General features: G+C 36.5%; 1 protein-coding gene across 3 annotated transcripts in view; it reads right to left on the bottom strand.

Annotated features, from left to right (window-relative positions):
• Positions 1 to 17715, bottom strand: part of osbpl1a (oxysterol binding protein-like 1A) — a 31781-nt gene that overhangs the window by 7844 nt on the left and 6222 nt on the right. For all 3 annotated transcript variants that reach the window (XM_046857521.1, XM_046857522.1, XM_046857523.1), the window contains 15 exons: positions 15378 to 15463; positions 14538 to 14682; positions 13668 to 13735; positions 13439 to 13483; positions 12662 to 12735; positions 12084 to 12147; positions 11891 to 11986; positions 11637 to 11759; positions 10166 to 10247; positions 8849 to 8955; positions 6186 to 6351; positions 5433 to 5625; positions 1898 to 1973; positions 1401 to 1535; positions 55 to 152 (listed from right to left, as the gene is read on the bottom strand). In XM_046857521.1, the coding sequence (XP_046713477.1) occupies positions 55 to 152; positions 1401 to 1535; positions 1898 to 1973; positions 5433 to 5625; positions 6186 to 6351; positions 8849 to 8955; positions 10166 to 10247; positions 11637 to 11759; positions 11891 to 11986; positions 12084 to 12147; positions 12662 to 12735; positions 13439 to 13483; positions 13668 to 13735; positions 14538 to 14682; positions 15378 to 15463 (1558 nt within the window). The remainder of the gene's footprint in view (positions 1 to 54; positions 153 to 1400; positions 1536 to 1897; positions 1974 to 5432; positions 5626 to 6185; positions 6352 to 8848; positions 8956 to 10165; positions 10248 to 11636; positions 11760 to 11890; positions 11987 to 12083; positions 12148 to 12661; positions 12736 to 13438; positions 13484 to 13667; positions 13736 to 14537; positions 14683 to 15377; positions 15464 to 17715) is intronic.

Raw genomic sequence — 17715 nt, 5'->3', positions numbered from 1 at the left:
TGTAATGTATTTCATGTTGTCGATACTTGAACACCCTCATCAGTCAGCACTTACCTGACGAGCTCATATGTCTCCCCCAGCAGGGGGTTAAAGGGTTTCCCAGTCCTTTCCCACTGAGATGCCACTGCAGACACTGCAAATGCTGCTACACACTGACACACACATGGCAGAACAATCTATTATTTTATATCGCAGCCACTTTCCAGTACTTGGGAATTACACATTTATACTGTACATGTTGGACTTATACACAGTAAAAGTGTCATGAAGAGTAATGGCAATTCAAACACAGCCCACATGGGTTAACATTTGTTTCTCTTATGATCTCATTCATAAAACAAGCGTTTTTTTTTTTGTTATAGTCGTTTGTTTTCCAAATTATTATCAGAATTATAGCTTCAGCAATCTATAAATGGTCTTCTGTGCACTTACATAATAAATGAGAAACAGTCTATTGCTATTGTCGTGGCTTTTTACTGTCCGACACTAGCATAAGAGTTTAGCAACAATAAGAGACATTTACCCTCAGTTTATTCCTGTCTCTCTTACAGTATCGCTGCTATGACCTCTTTTTTCTCTCTCAACCTACACACTTTGGAAGTTGATACTACTGAAGCAATAATGTATAGAAAATAGGTCTGGTTAAACACTTAGGAAAATGCTTTGAATAAGTGAAACACAATCAAGGAGTTTTTCACTTTTCTATATATTTTTTCATTATATATTTTAGATATATTATTATGTGTTTTCACACATTATTCTGCCCTCGCATAAAATTTCAGCAACCGAAACAGAAATTTCTCCACCTGTTTGCCTCTGCATTTAAGAATTGCAACAAATACACCAAATATTTGTGCAAACTGCGCATTTATTCAATAAATTACGAGTACTTATTGTATATTAGCACCATATTCTACATAAATCTGCAACTTTATGTACCATGTAATTCATATATTTATATTATATATAGTTGCTGTAAATCAAAATAGAAAAAAACCCTGTAGACATTTCTAATAGATTCTAAGAGGATTTATGATGTTACTTTAATAGTAGTTTGATGAAATGTATAGTAAATTAAAACTATTTATTTTTATTATTTTTTTTACAAAATGGAACTCTTTTAGTCTTCAGTGTCAGCTTGTTATCACTGATGAAATTTTAATAACTTAACAATGGTGCCGTAATGATGATACAGTCACTTTCTCCGTCTTCTCTACGGTGGTTCCTGGTATCTGGTAAGGTGGTGGACAACAAATAAGAACCAAGCTTCTGCTTTGGATTCTATTTTAGCTCGTTCTTGCTTTTTCAGGGTGCCATAACAATAAAAAAAAAAAAAAAAACACCTTGTTTTTTTCAGTATTATGTTGCGTTTCGATTCCCATTGAATTTTTACGGTTTACCTTCATTCTCTCGATGGAGTCGGTGGAGTCGTTAGCCTGCTGGATGAGATAAGTGTGCTCCATGTACTCTGTGAGTCTCTGTAAAAAGCTGAGCGGCTCGTTAAATATGACTGGCATTGTGATCTTAGAGAGCTCCTAAAAAGACAGAGACAATGTTCAGGTTTGGGGTGAGAACATAAAGTACTGCATTTGTATTTCACATTACAAACCCTAACCTGTAACTCCAACTTGTAAAACTACACAGGATTCGATATCTAAAACTGATTACAGTCTTAATTTCGACAACAAAAGTACTAACAGAAATGCTTGTTGAGAACCGGGTTTGGAATTTTTTTTTTTTTTTAAGCTGAACATGTTACATATTATGGATTGCGATGCTGTAACTATTCACTATTTACCAAACTCACTCTGTAAAGAGCCAAATCAAATCAATACTGTCAGCATTTGTTGTGTTTGAAATACAATGATGTTAAGATCACTCATTTAGTTCACTTTACCAATCCAATGCACTTTCTTAGTATGCTCCATATGCTGAAGTTGTTCCTGGAAAACATCGGTGCCGGCAAACTTGTCCTGAGAAACAGAAACAAAACAAAAAATGTACAACAGAATGTTCTCTGGATAGATATTTATTTTTATACAAAGATTTTATTATATGAAACAAATGACCCAAAGAAAGCAGACCAATATATCTGCAGAATTTATTTTTTTGAAAATTTAGAATGCTGACTGTATGAAAACAAAGATATTTTTTAAACACTTTTTTTTAATAAGCTAACATTATAAGCATCATAATTAGGTTGAGCTGATGTGTTAAATGCTGGACCACAACCACAAATCTGTGTATTAAAAAAAATATTTTGACAAACTTTTAAATGCATGCCAGGACAGTATTTATTTATACATCTATCTATATAAAGAATAGAATTTATAGACTCTTATTCCGAATCAGTACCCTGAGCACAAGAGTATGAATATTTGCTGATAACTAAACAAAACCATTTTCACTACACTCGATACTCGAGAATAAAGAGAATAAAGAATTAGTGATTCGTTAAATCGCTTAACAATTACTGGATGAAAGCATTGCTTATTTTGCATTATAGTGTACCCATCATCTCCATTTCCCATCATACACTGCAGCATTCAAACATTTTTACTGGTCTCCAACTCCCATCACACACACTTGATTTTTCACAATCGCCATTGTGTTGATTAGTCACACCTGTTTCCAATTACACACTCACTCACAGCCACAGTTTTAAAGGACTATCATACAGCTTACAACAAAGTATACGCTCAGCTAATTTAATCTCTGCTCTTGTATTCTGCTTGCTATTTTGATCCTGACATGTTTTGTACTTTGTTTTTGAAATTAGAAAAATATTGCATGTTGTTTGTGTGACAATTTGCCTGTTTATTGATTTGCCTGCTAATTCTGTGCTTCTGCCCATGTGTTTATTAATTTTGCCTGACCGTGCAATTGTATATGTTCAGAATTTACCACATGACAGTTCAACTTTATTAATTATGATACTTGTCAGCTTACAAGAAAAAAATAAATCTTTCAAGCTGTTATACAGTCAGCATTCTAAACTATTACTATCATCACCTCTTCTTTTCCCAGCAAAAATAAAAGGCAACCAAAATATGTAAAGAGTAAAACCAATCTATTTCTATTAAAAAGAAAAACAAAACTGGTATGTAAACTGGGTTAACTTGACCAACCATGACTCTGAGACAAAGAATGTCTAGACAGGAAGTGTCAGTCGCACGATAAACGATTTATATCTTATTCAACCGGCATCTTGAGTTTCACTTGTGTGGCTTAAAGAAAGTTTATTGAGTATTCAAAAGGAAAGTAAAAAAAGGCTTTACTAGGCAAGTAGATTCAAACTGGACCAAAAACAGTCCAAATGCTCACATGGAAGATGCAGAGGCACCCAAACAATTACCTATAAAGGGGCCAGAAATCTAATTTAATAAGTGCAATGGATTAAAAGTAAATGTTCCATTACACCGAACTGTATTATATTAAAATGGACAGGGTTCCCTCAATTATGATTTTATAATATTTAGAAATATTATGTGCAGTACATTCCCTAATGCAGTTAAAATTTTTAGGTTTTCTACTCATAGTACTGTGAAACCATAGAAATAATCGTATTTGTAGTACAATACCTAGTACAGCTATTTTTAGCTATGAGCAATACATATATAGTTATATCAACTTTTTTTTTTTTTTTTAATTATAGTTTTCCCAAATTGGGCTACAGCTGACTTGCTGAAAAAATCAGAATATAATAGGTGAGTGTTAGGCGGTTTGCTTTTTAAGTTTATGCTTGTGGGAAGTGGTAACATAGTGGTTAAATCATTGGACCAAGCTGCCGTTCCTGGGCCCCTCAGCCAAGCCCATAATCCCATAGCTGCTCAGGTGTATGAATGTGATACATGTAAGTCACTCTGGATAAGGGTGCATGCTAAATAGTGTAAATGTAAGTTAATGAGACCGGAAGCATGCTCACAATGGTAGGTACTGAAAAGGTTTTTGCAGCTTAATAATAATAAGAATTTTTTTAGTTATAAATGTCAAATTGGAAATGAAGAGCTGCGTCAATGGCATTCCCCCTCTATTTACATATATGTATTACTAGATATACAATATCTTACTACTGCACCTTCTGTACATTGATCATTCTCACCTCTAATCCATACCCTCATTTAAAATATTGCTACTTATTGTAAATAAGCCATTTTATGTACTTCTGGTTGGATGCTAACTGCATTTCACTGGCTCTGTACATATATTTTGAACAATGACAGTAAAATATCGATTCGAATCAAATCTTATATGATATGGCTGAGTAAACTGTGGCCCAAGGGTCCTTGTTTGGGCATCTCTGATTTACTGGATGCTTATTGTTTCACAAATTGGAGGTTGAATGAGAGGTTTTGCAAAATTCTGATTAATACATTAAACCTTTTACCATAGTGTTAGAAGTGTTTTCAGATTCACATTAATTTCCAGTATTATTAAGCTAATACATACTAAGATCAAATCCCAACTCATAGAGCCGATCCAGACTCAATTCAGACACTAAAGATCGGACATAAATATGGCGGAAAAACCTCCTAATGTAGATATAACATCCCTTAATAATCCACAATTGTGGGCAAAACTAGATAAAGGTTCGAAAATAAATACTGCATGATTTCAAACTGTATTATATAAAAATTATTTTATAATTTCGTAATATTAAGAAATAAATAAATACATAGAAAACAATACTCTGTAATCTACCGCATGTGTTCACTAATGCAGTTTAATTAAAATTTTTCTAGTTCAATTAAACTTATTGTACAATAATACCATAGAAATTTGGATCCGACTTGGGATCCGTGAGTTCAAATCCCAGCCACATCAAGCTGCCACTTCTGGGCCCCTGAGCAAGGCCCTTAACCCTATAGCTGTTTAGTTGTATGAATTAGATCAATGTAAGTCGCTCTATATAAAGGCGTCTGCCAAATGGCATAAATATAAAATGTAAATGTAGAAAAAAAATCCTATTTCTAATTAAGTATATATATGTTTTTCTCCTTATTAGATTAGTTTTTTGCTGATTCTCCTGAAAGGTGGCAATAATTTTCGAGGGGCAAAGAACTTCTTAGTAAACACAAACAAAGACATCTTGTCCTTGTAGCAGGGACTCTGTTAACGGCTTTATTGGTTTTCACAGATTAAGTGAAAAGTTCAAATTACGAGCCTGCTACGTTTGGCTGCTTCATCAATCTTTTACAGTTGTGAGCTCCTCCTCCTTCTCCTCTGGTGCACAGCAACTAAATTATTGATTTCAATACATGACCAAAACAAAACACAACACAGGGGAGACGATGGCAAAAAAAAAAAAGCCACAGGTTTACAAGACTATAATAATAGTTACTGTAGGAATTGATCAGGAATTTTGGAGCAACTTGATTTTTGTCAATAAAATGGACACATTATGAACTTTGTTCACCATGTTGATCATTTACCTGTATCTTTTAGCTCCACTCGATTTGGCTCCTTTATCATCCTCCTCTTCATCACCACGCCAATCCTCCTGGGACATCCTCCCAGCGTTGAGACAACTCGGCACGTTGTTATAGAGCTCTGACCTGCCCTCGTCCTCTTCCTTGAACGACCCACTCAAGTCTAGGTAGCTCTGCGAATTCTCTGAGGTGGAAACTATAACACACACACACACACACACATATGCACGCACACATATGGGACAAGCGAAGGAAAGAAGCTGCCATCAAGCTACCTGATGAAACCAGAGTAGGGGATCGGGTGGCTTTTAAAGGAGCCGAAACACACCAGACATGCAAAACTATACGAAAATTATATTTATTTACTGCAAATATAAAAAAAGATGTTTGGATCAAATCTATTGCTTTAATTCATAGACAATTCATCATTGATAAAACCAGAAACAATGGTGGTTGGTTCTGAAAGTATGGATGCAGTATTTTGAGTATGTAATCACATCTGTAACACAAATGTTTCTTTTTACGCTCAAGGTTCTATCCGTTTCCTCAAGATGTTGGATCCTGAAGCTCTTTTAGACATATAAATCCTTATACTTGCATTGCACAGAGACTTTCAAGAATAACAAACATACGGTGTTCCCACCTCCATTCTGACCAGGATCTTCCTGAAGATTTTTTCAATATTCTCTCAAATGATTCTGACAGTATAGCACTTATCGGTAAATTACTGCTTTAAGAAAAAGATGGTGTACTAACAGGAAAGGGCATCATAGAAGTCATCCTCGCTGAGAATGGCGCTGCGAGGAGACGAGCCTCGAACCACAGACTGCTCCAGCTCATGATGCTCTGTAGCTAAAATCTGGAGAGCCTCTGACAGAATTTTGCTCTTCTCAACTTCCTGTTCCAGCTTCAGACTGCGTGCCTGCACACATATGTATACGCATACTTTCTAATAAGAGTCAAAATTGTATATTTTCTACTATACATGAATCTGAAAAGGACAGCCTTTCCAAACCTACATTGTATGGAGAAAAGTATGTGGACAACTAACCATGCGCTTTGTGAACATCCTATAACACATTTCATCCCCATTTGCTGTTATAATAACCTCCACTCTTCTGGAAAAAAAATTCAAGGCTGCATGACATTTGGATTAACACACATGGTATAATGATGCTAGTGCTTTAGTAGCTAATTTTTATATTTTCAAAGCACGTTTTGCACACTGTTTATGATATAAAGATATGATCCCCGAATTATCTGCTAGAACTGAAGCGGACTGTCATGTTCCAGTGCACTCAATCGTGAAACACAATCCGTCGCGTATCATGTAACTGGTCGGCCCTTTGCAAAAACATGCACTGACAGACCTGATGGAGTGCCATCACTGCTGGTGTCTTTTACACACAGGGTAAAACAAGGACAAAGATCCAAACATCAGTCACCTCCTGCACACACCCATTTTTTCTGTTTCAGTCAAATACTTTTTATAGTTTGATGTGAAGTTTGATGTGTTGGATTTTATAGGCCTGGTTATATATTCATCTGCTGAATTTATCGCTGAAACGATTTTTCAAGTAACTCGAGTAATTCGAATACAAAAATGCATTGAGACAAATTCTATTTTCTTCACTTCTCTAACACACTCTCCATTACTTTTTCACGATTGACCCCAGATACCTAAACACTTCCACCTTCACCACCTCTTCTTCCTGTAACCGCATCACTCCACTGCCCTCCCTCTCATTCACACACATGTACTTTGTCTTACTCCTACTGACTTTCATTCCCCTTCTCTCCACTGTGTACCTCCACCTCTCCAGGTTCTTCTTAACCTGCGCCCTACTCTCACCACAAACAGCTATCCACAAACATCATAGTCCAACGGAGACTCCTGTCAGACCTCGTCAGTCAACCTGTCCATTACCACTGCAAACAGGAAAGGGCTTAGAGCTAATCCTTGATGCAGTCCCACCTCCACCTTGAACCAGTATGTCATTCCTACTGCACACTTCACTGTTGTCATACTGTCCTCATGCATGTCCTGACTTCCTCATACAATAACACAACTCCTCTCTCAGCACACTGTCGGGTGCTTTCTCTAAATATACTAACACACAATGCAACTCCTTTTGACCTTCTCTTTACTTCTCCATCAATACCTTCAAAGCAAATAATTGCGTCTGTGGTGCTCTTCCTCAGCATAAAAATACTGTTGCTCACAGATGGTCACCTCTCCCCTCAGCAATGCTTCCACTACTCTTTCAAATAACTTCATGGTGTGACTGGTCAACCTTTATTCCCCTGTAGTTACTGCAGGTCTGCACAGGTCCCTTATTCTTAAAAATTGGTACCAGCACACTTCTATAAATGGATAAAAATGATGACTGTCTTCAGTTAAAGAAAATTCCAAGGGGAGGTAAAACTTACATTCAGTGAGATATTGTCACCGATTATTATAAAGTATTTTACACCTATAGAGTGTAATTTAGAGATTTCATTTTACATGCCTTTTTAAAATCAATGTACAAATCAAATCAAATACATACATATTTGCTTAATCGGTCAAAAAAAAAAAGCTCACTATTTAATGTTTTAATAATAAATAGTGACAAGAATTGTAACTACATTCATTTGTAGTAAATTAATCATCAATACATATTATATTTAAAATATCTTTAAATTAGCTAGATATTGATATAATTATTTACAAAACTGTAATACATCTGAAATTAAATTCAAGTTATACATTTTTATAAATATTTAAAATAGTTGTACATATCTGTTGTACATACATATCTTTAAAAGCAAAAAGAAAGATAGAAAATAAATAAAACATTCAAAATAAAAAGCTAAATAAATGAACATTTAATCATATGTATTAAATACATATTTATTATTAATTATATGAAATAATGCAATATGTTTAAGGTATTGTAAGCTAGATAAGACAGATACTAGCTAGATTTTTCTTTTTATTTAAATGTTTCCTAAGTTTTAATACAATTTTAAGTAAATGTTTTAAACAGTTTTGTGATAATATAAAATATCATTCTAACACCAATTCCCCTCTGGATATTATGTGCTACTTGATGCAGATTAATAATCTGGTACTGTACAAACTGTGGAGACGTTCAAGGGAGGTGTTTTTTTTCTTTTAGCATAAAAACAAAGAAATGTCAGAAATAGGAATATACAAAATAAATCTTAAATCTAGACCTCTTTTATGAATTAAGGCTTTATTTGGAAGGTTCGACATGTTCGCTTTACCAGGTCTTTACTATGTCATTAGTACTAAATATATTAAGTTTCTAATTGTGCACAATCAAAACAGGCATTAGTATTGTAATAAACTGCCACTTTTTAATTAAGTCTCCTCTGCATTTGTTAGTGAATTGATTACAGTAATTGCTTCATACCCCTTCCTGTTTCGAGAACAAGTCGAGACACTGACGTAGAGTTGAACAGGTCTCGCTGGATGCCTCGCACACCTCTCTGAGCTTCTGCTGCACAGGCACCGGAATGCCTGGACCAATAGAGCACACACAGACACACAGACAGAAACAGACAGACACGGAGAGAGACGGACAGACACGGAGAGAGACGGACAGACACAGAGAGAGACGGACAGACACAGAGAGAGACGGACAGACACAGAGAGAGAGACAGACAGACAGACAGAAACAGACAGACACAGACAGAGACAGACAGAAACGGACAGACATGGACAGACACAGAGAGAGACGGACAGACAGACAGAAACAGACAGAGACAGACAGAGACAGACACAGACAGACAGAAACGGACAGACACGGACAGACATATATACACAGACAGAAACACACAGACAGCACAGAAGAGAGACGGACAGACACGGAGAGAGACGGACAGACACAGAGAGAGACGGACAGACACAGAGAGAGAGAGACGGACAGACAGACAGAAACAGACAGACACAGACAGAGACAGACAGAAACGGACAGACATGGACAGACACAGAGAGAGACGGACAGACAGACAGAAACAGACAGACATGGACAGACATATATACACAGACAGACACACACAGACATTGTATGAGTGTGCCGAGAAATGTATTAACAGGGTTGAGCTGTTGGTACCAGAACTTTTTTCCCCATCCACTTTAATTTAAGCAAAAAAAAAAGAATTGACATTTTTAAATAAAAAAAAAGTCTATATAGTCAAATATATCTATTAAAATAATTAAATAAAGCAAATGTAAGATTATTACATTTTTACACATTTAAATTAAAATATTATATTTGCTTACGATAGAAAATAATGATATAAATAGTAAGAATTACACAAGTAATTCCAGATAAATACTAGAATATATTTCAAATATTTTCAGTTGCTGTCATCTTTGAAATGCACAGCAGGCTATTGACTTCAAACTCTCACACATCGTAAATCTGCAGTTACAGCAGAGGTCTGAGAAACAATATGATTAATTTGGGCATTGAATCCTCAGGTCGAGACTCAGCTCTAGGCATGCCGCTGTCTGCAAATAATCCAAACAGGACACCGCTAGGACAAGGTGAATATTTATTTTAACCCGTAAGTGGATACCTTTGTGGTAGGAGAGGAATAAATAAATAAGTAACGGAGGAAAAGTTTTGTTCCATTCTGAAACTTCCTGTCCTGACATAAGAGCCTTCTGTGCTTCCTGTATAATTAATAATGATAAGAGCAAATATGAATGGAACAGTTCTTACCTTCACTGAGTGCATCCTCTTTCACCATGGAGAAGAGTGAAAGCACCTCAGACTCTAACTTCTCATGACACGTCTCAGCTCGCTGAAAAAGCAATCAAAACATTTTGGACAAAAAGACAAAAATTTCAAAAACAATTTGGAGACTGTATAACTGTACACACAACCTAGACTGTAAACACAACCTAGTAGCATGGTGTGAGGACAATAACCTGGAACTCAACACCGAGAAGACATAAGAGATCATTGTGGATTATTAGAGCCGGCAATCACACTCACGCTCCCATTTACATCAATGGAGCTTCTGTTGAGTGTGTACCCAGCTTTGAGTTCCTTTGAGTTCCTCCACATCTCGGAGGATCTCACTTGGTCTCTGAACTCCTATATCCTGATCATGGAGGCACAACAGCGCCTGTTTTTTCTGAGGAGACTTAAAAAGTCCTGTCTGTGCTACAGGATACTGGAGAACTTTTACTGCTGTACTGCTTCAACGAATCATCGGCACTCAGCCTCCCACCTTGGAGAACATTTACAATAAATGCTGTCTTCAAAGGGCGAGGTGAATCATCTAAGATACTTCTCACCCCAACCATGGACTATTCACTCTTTTCCCATCGGGCAGACGCTACAGGTGTCTCAGAGCCGCACAAACAGACTAAAGAATAGCTTTTTTTTTCCTGTCGCTGTTACTGCTCTGAACAGCTGATTCTATACTGCACTGTTACTTTCTGTGTATTTTGCACTGCTTATCCACTACACATTTCTTTTTGCACCATCCATAACTCACATTTGCACTACTGTATCAGACACACACTGCACAGACTGATCACCTCCATGCCATGCCGAATTGAGGCAGTAATAAAAGCGAAAGAGTATTTACTGTATTAAGTACATATACAGTAAATTAACATACTTTCCAGAAGAAAAATTTTCACAAAACTTTTTTTTGATTGGTCTTATGAAGTATTAAAATTTTCTGAGGTGGGTTTTTGTTAAATGTTACCAAAATCATCACAATTAAAAGAAATAAACACTTGAAATATATCAGTCTGTGTGTGATTAATCGATATAATATACGAGTTTCACTTTTTGTATTGAATTACTAAAATAAATCAACTTTTTAACAATTTTCTAATTGATTGAGATGCACCTATAGTGTATATGTGCATGCATATGAAATGAATTGCCATTCTAGGGTGAGGATTGAAGAATACCAGATTGGTAAAATGCATTTTATGCCTTATATGATTCTAAACAAAAAGAATGTGCTGATGGGATGATGAAGAAGGTAGCACTTATTTTCTACACATCCCTTTAATCGAATTTATAACCTAACTGCATTCCTTAGGATAAGCAATGGTCCAATCAAGGCTTCTACAATAAAAACATTTAGCTTTGAAGGGATGATACCTTTATTGTAATACATTTGTGAATTGTGAATGTCAGAATAAATAACAAACAATTTCCTTCCCACCAGCAGAGACTCCGTCAGCTCTCCCAGTGATATCACCTCATCCTCATCTTCCTCACTGCCCTGATCCTGTGAGCAGTAGTGAGTGCTGAATGCTGAGTGCGCCTCGATAGCTTCCAACCATTTCTGCATTACACACAAAAAACACACTCTCAATATTTAGACAATGAGCCTTAATGCAGAATTGAAACAATCTAGATTTTCTTTTTTTTTAAATAAAAAATAAGGCATATATAATAATCTAAATTTGTTCTCACTTTTCTGGTAGCTACTGGGTTGCCTTTTGGTGAGACTTTAAAATAATGGACACTGTCATCGAAGCACTTGACTGTAAAATAGCAGCTGTCTTTAGTCTGTTAGAGCAGAACCACATATTACAATACTAACCACATTTAAAATGAATTAGTGGATCTAATGATATGAAAATATATCATTAGTGATTGATCTTACACTACACTGGGCCTGGGTCAGGGCTTTGCAGCCTTTACCCTGAATGTTGGATGCAGCATCAGACCTAAAACGAAGAAAAAATTGATTAAAGAAAAATCAATTAGAAATAAAAAAAAAAAATGATATGAATATACAATACCAAATCAAAATCACATACTATATATATATATATACATTTTATATAAGAGAGTTCATGGAATATCCTGCCAGGCTAGTTTATGTTAATCTTACTGCCTAGTATATCCATCTTAAAAACACACCCACTTATGGAACTCCAGACACACCAACTAACACTGAGGTGGTAACTCAGTGGTTAAGATGTTGTACTTTGGATCCGAAGGTCATGAGTTCAAATTCCAGCCATACCAAGCTGCAACTCTTGGGCCCCTGAGCAAGGCCCTCAACCTAACAACTGCTCGGGTGTATGAATGAGATAATTGCAAGTCACTCTGGATAAGGGCGTCTGCCAAATGTCAATGTCAATTATTATAATGTCTCTTTCTTTAGCTCTAAACTGACACATTTTTAAATCCAGCATGTCTGTACATGTGAAGCAGCAAACTTTTAAAACCACTCACTGTTTCGAATACCATGACAAAACTCCATCTTGAATAACAACCCAGCAGGAACGCCAGCCAAAGAACCTGGTGCTCTGGAGGGACAGAAATCATTAGAGACATAGTTTATGAAGACAAGAGTGACTCAATCAAAAACTATTCATAAATGTGTTTGTTTTGCAGGTACACATTGTATTTATGTTTTTTGAGACACATGAATGTTCTGTTTGTTTATATGGAACAAATCAGGTAAAGGGAAAAACAGACATAAATTGAACCCTGACTAATTGGATGAAAATTCTGTGGACAGAGGAGTCCAAATTGAACATTTTTTTCTCTAACAGAAGAACATATGGAAGACCGAGAACAGGAGAGAGGATGTTAGCAGACTGCTTTAACCAACATGGCCGCCATTCCATACTTCAACACCAAGCAATTCTGTCTGGACTGCGGCTCATTGGAACCGACTTTACCATACAACAAGACAATTAGCCGAAGCATACGTCCAAACTCTGTAAGTGCAAGTACAAGGAGTGTTTTATGTCCTGCCCAGTCACTGCACCTAATTTTTTTTAACTGCTCTGGAATAAACTGGTTTACAAGGTCAGAAACTAGTGAAGAACACTTTTGGGTAATTTTTTACAATAAGCATGTATACAGCTAAATATTTGGAGAAAGGAACTGCCAGGATGCCAAGAGTGTGTAAAGCTGTTATTCATGCTTGCTTCAAAAACCACACTATGCACTATGTACATACTACATACAGAGGCAGAAAAGAAGAGCATATCTCTAAAATACCTTCCAAAGAGGACCATCAAACATCTGAACATAACGCCTCGGACCCTGTGAAGAAAAAACATTTGATGAATATGTGAAGCATTCACTGTACAAGTCCCAGTGAATGAGCTGTTACCATAAAGACAAAAGAAACTTAAAGCCAGCATATTAATATAAACCTGTAAAAAATGAGCCCAAATGTGAAACAATTCTACAGTGTTTCTTTATTGCATCTGTGTGCTAAGCTTACTTTCATCAAACTGCCCTCCAGGATCTGCCTCATCTCTGTGTCCTTTGCAAGATCAAATACGGTCTGACCTGAAAACAGCCCACGGAGAAAATTAATCACAGCACCTTCATTTACAACAGGACAAACACGCTATTGTTATTACTACTAGTATTCAGTATTACTCCTATTTCTGAGTCATAAAACTGGGTGGTGAAAAGGTTTTACTTCCTTTCGAAATGGTATAAATCTCTGGTCTTAAAAATGATAAATTTACACAAATTACAGTTACAGAGTTACACCCTGTAACCTGAAAAATCTATATAATAGGCTACCTGTACTTCCAGCTCAACTCTGTTCATGTGAAAATGTATCTATTTTACTCATAATATTAATAAAATAATAGGTGAAATTTTGGATGGTCCATGCATTTATTTGTTTTTATTCAATACTGCAAGAACAAAAAGGGTTAAAAAGGCTAGTGTTTCTGAGCACACAGAGAATAGGTATATAACTTGTATATTAATGTTCTGTATTAATTTAATCACACAAAGTGTAGTAACCAAAATCTCACAACACCAAATATGATTAATGCCCTAAAGTACACAATATTTCCAATCTAACATCCTAACCTAGAAGTGCAAATGAACTGAATGTCAATGGCGGTGGATAAATAATATCATTAATTAGAGCAAAATATTTAGAGATCGCAGACAATCTATTGGAACGTGTGGCGATGGGGGGTGTTGTTCAGGAATGTTCAGCAATGCATGTTTGTGCAGCACATAACACTGGAGAACTTTGGATGAAACCAGTGATGAATTATGCACTTTGATGGCATGCTTTGTTTTTTGTGTTTTGATAATAACGGATGGTTTTCAATTCTTTTTTTACCGTTCTTATTCTTGATGTTGGGACTGGCTCCGTTCTGCAGCAGTTTGATTGCACACTGTTTCTGGCCTCTGTATGCAGCACAGTGTAATGGCGTGTTACCCAGCAGGTCCGTGCAGTTGATGTTTGGAGGTTTCTTCCTGTTCAGCTATGTTTCAAGAGAATGAACATGTAACACAGACTTGGCTGAACATTCATTAGATATTAACTAGATTGACTAGACCAGCACTTCTCAAATTCAGTCTAGTTTTAGGTTACTAGAACTAATTTCTTTACTGCATTACACCGGTGAATAAAACTCTTTATACTGATGCGCTGTTCACTGGTCAGGAGGTGCAGATTTATTTTCTATAACAGCAACTTTGACAATAGTGTGTCTGGTTTATATTTAATGTGATTGTTCTATTCTTTAGACTGCAAGCTGTGTGGTCTTTTTCTTATTAACATAAAGAGGATGTTAAAAGAATCGAATTATCCATATATTGATTAAAAAGTAATTTTCTTTTCAATTTAACTGCATTCTATGGTATATCTTTTTGAATTTTATTAAATTGTTTACTTTTAGGAAAATAAATCAGTCTGAGGTGCCTTAGGTTGTGAGCTTGTGTGGCCAAGTTCAAGTATTTCCAAACAGTAAATGAGGCCACATGAATGTATAGCAGGAGGGCACAAAGGAAGTGGAAGGAGATTAACCACAAAAACAGCTTATAGAGGTACTGGAATTATAATAACATAACCTTTTCTCTGAATTTCAAAACTTCTCAGAGCAAAATGTTGCTCAACATGTTTATAACGCTGGTCATCGCACATGATCATGCAGGTGATAAGATGTGGTGCTGGTACCAGTTTTAACAGGGTAGTTGTGGCTCCTTCTCGAGCTGCTTCTAACACCTGCTCCTCCAACTTCCTCTCCTCGGTTCGCTCAGCCGCTGACCGAACAAAAAAACAGAGAAAAAAATACAGAAATCAGCATAAAAAAAACAAAGTCAGGATGCAAAGTCACGCTACTTTCAGTAAAAAATGTAAGCATACATTTCCTGTCATGCATCAAATCCATGTGAGGAATCACAGCTTTGTGATGTAAAACATTTCTTTTATTTTTTTTAGAAATTACTTAACTGTAGTAGTAGTATATAAATATGTGTCAATCTTTAATTTTATATATATTTATATTTGAACACCTGTCTATCAGCTAGAATTCTGACCCTCAAAGACCCTGTTAGTCTGCCTTTAAAATGTCCACCTCTACTACAATTATCCTAAATTAGATGCACCTGTCTGAGGTCGTTAGCTGCATAAAGACACCTGTCCACCCCATACAATCAGTAAGAATCCAACTACTAACATGGCCAAGACCAAAGAGCTGAGACAAAATTGTACACCTCCGCAAGGCTGGAAAGGGCTACGGGGAATTTGCCAAGCAGCTTGGTGAAAAAAGGTCCACTGTTGGAGCAATCATTAGAAAATGGAAGAAGCTAAACATGACTGTCAATCTTCCTCGGACTGGGGATCCATGCAAGATCTCACCTCGTGGGGTCTCAATGATCCTAAGGAAGGTGAGAAATCAGCCCAGAACTACACGGGAGGAGCTGGTCAATGACCTAAAAAAAGAGCTGGAACCACCGTTTCCAAGGTTACTGTTGGTAATACACTAAGATGTCATGGTTTGAAATCATGCATGGCACAGGAGGTTCCCCTGCTTAAACCAGCACATGTCCAGGCACATCTTAAATTTGCCAATGACCATTTGGATGATCCAGAGGAGTCATGGGAGAATGTCATGTGGTCAGATGAGACCAAAATAGAACTTTTGGGTCATAATTCCACTAAACGTGTTTGGAGGAAGAAGAATGATGAGTACCATCCCAAGAACACCATCCCTACTGTGAAGCATGGTGGTGGTAACATCATGCTTTGGGGGTGTTTTTCTGCACATGGGACAGGGCGACTGCACTGTATTAAGGAGAGGATGACCGGGGCCATGTATTGCGAGATTTTAGGGAACAACCTCCTTCCCTCAGTTAGAGCATTGAAAATGGGTCGAGGCTGGGTCTTCTAACATGACAATGACCCGAAGCACACAGCCAGAATAACCAAGGAGTGGCTCTGTAAGAAGCATATCAAGGTTCTGGCGTGGCCTAGCCAGTCTCCAGACCTAAACCCAATAGAGAATCTTTGGAGGAGCTCAAACTCCGTGTTTCTCAGTGACAGGCCAGAAACCTGACTGATCTAGAGAAGATCTGTGTGGAGGAGGCCAAAATCCTCCTGCAGTGTGTGCAAACCTGGTGAAAAACTACAGGAAACGTTTGACCTCTGTAATTGCAAACAAAGGCTACTGTACCAAATATTAACATTGACTTCCTCAGGTGTTCAAATACGTATTTGCAGCTGTATTATACAAATAAATAGTTAAAAAATCATACATTGTGATTTCTGGATTTTTTTTTTTAGATTATGTCTCTCACAGTGGACATGCACCTACGATGACAATTTCAGACCCCTCCATGATTTCTAAGTGGGAGAACTTGCAAAATAGCAGGGTGTTCAAATACTTATTTTCCTCACTGTATATATATATATATATATATATATATATATATATATATATATATATATATATATATATATATATATATATATCTCACACACACACACACTTTTTTTGTTTTGTTTTTTTGTTTTAAATACAGTTTTTCCTAATAATATAAGGCTGCTTTCACACAAACCATTATCCTCAGTTACCAAGTTAACATGAAATCACAAAATCTAATCTAAATCTAAATTTCTAGCCTTCTGACCTGACTTACAAAAAACCTGCAAACACTGAAAAAACACTCAATTTTTTATTCTTTTTCTCAGTTAATGTAGAGAAAACAAATGCATTATCGTGTGCATAGTCTTCTGTAATACACCTTTTAATGGTTGCTTGGTATGATAATATCCACTCCACAATCTCAAATATACCATCTTCACCTACACTTTCTTCACCCTAGCCCTTTTTAAAAATATTGTGAGGAAAAACAATCAGAATTTCAGTTTAGATTAGGTGTGGAGGGAGGTCTGAGGAGTAAGGGGGAGTCTTTAGGATGTAATTAAACCCCTAATGTGAGAGTGAATGCGGGGTCCTTAGGGGTGGCTTTTCTTGTGGATGTGTGAAGAGATCTTTTTGGTGCTGGATGAA

This window comes from Silurus meridionalis, chromosome 9, assembly GCF_014805685.1.
Source record: "Silurus meridionalis isolate SWU-2019-XX chromosome 9, ASM1480568v1, whole genome shotgun sequence".
Taxonomy (NCBI): Eukaryota; Metazoa; Chordata; class Actinopteri; order Siluriformes; family Siluridae; genus Silurus; species Silurus meridionalis.
This window is presented reverse-complemented; position numbering and strand designations above follow the sequence as displayed.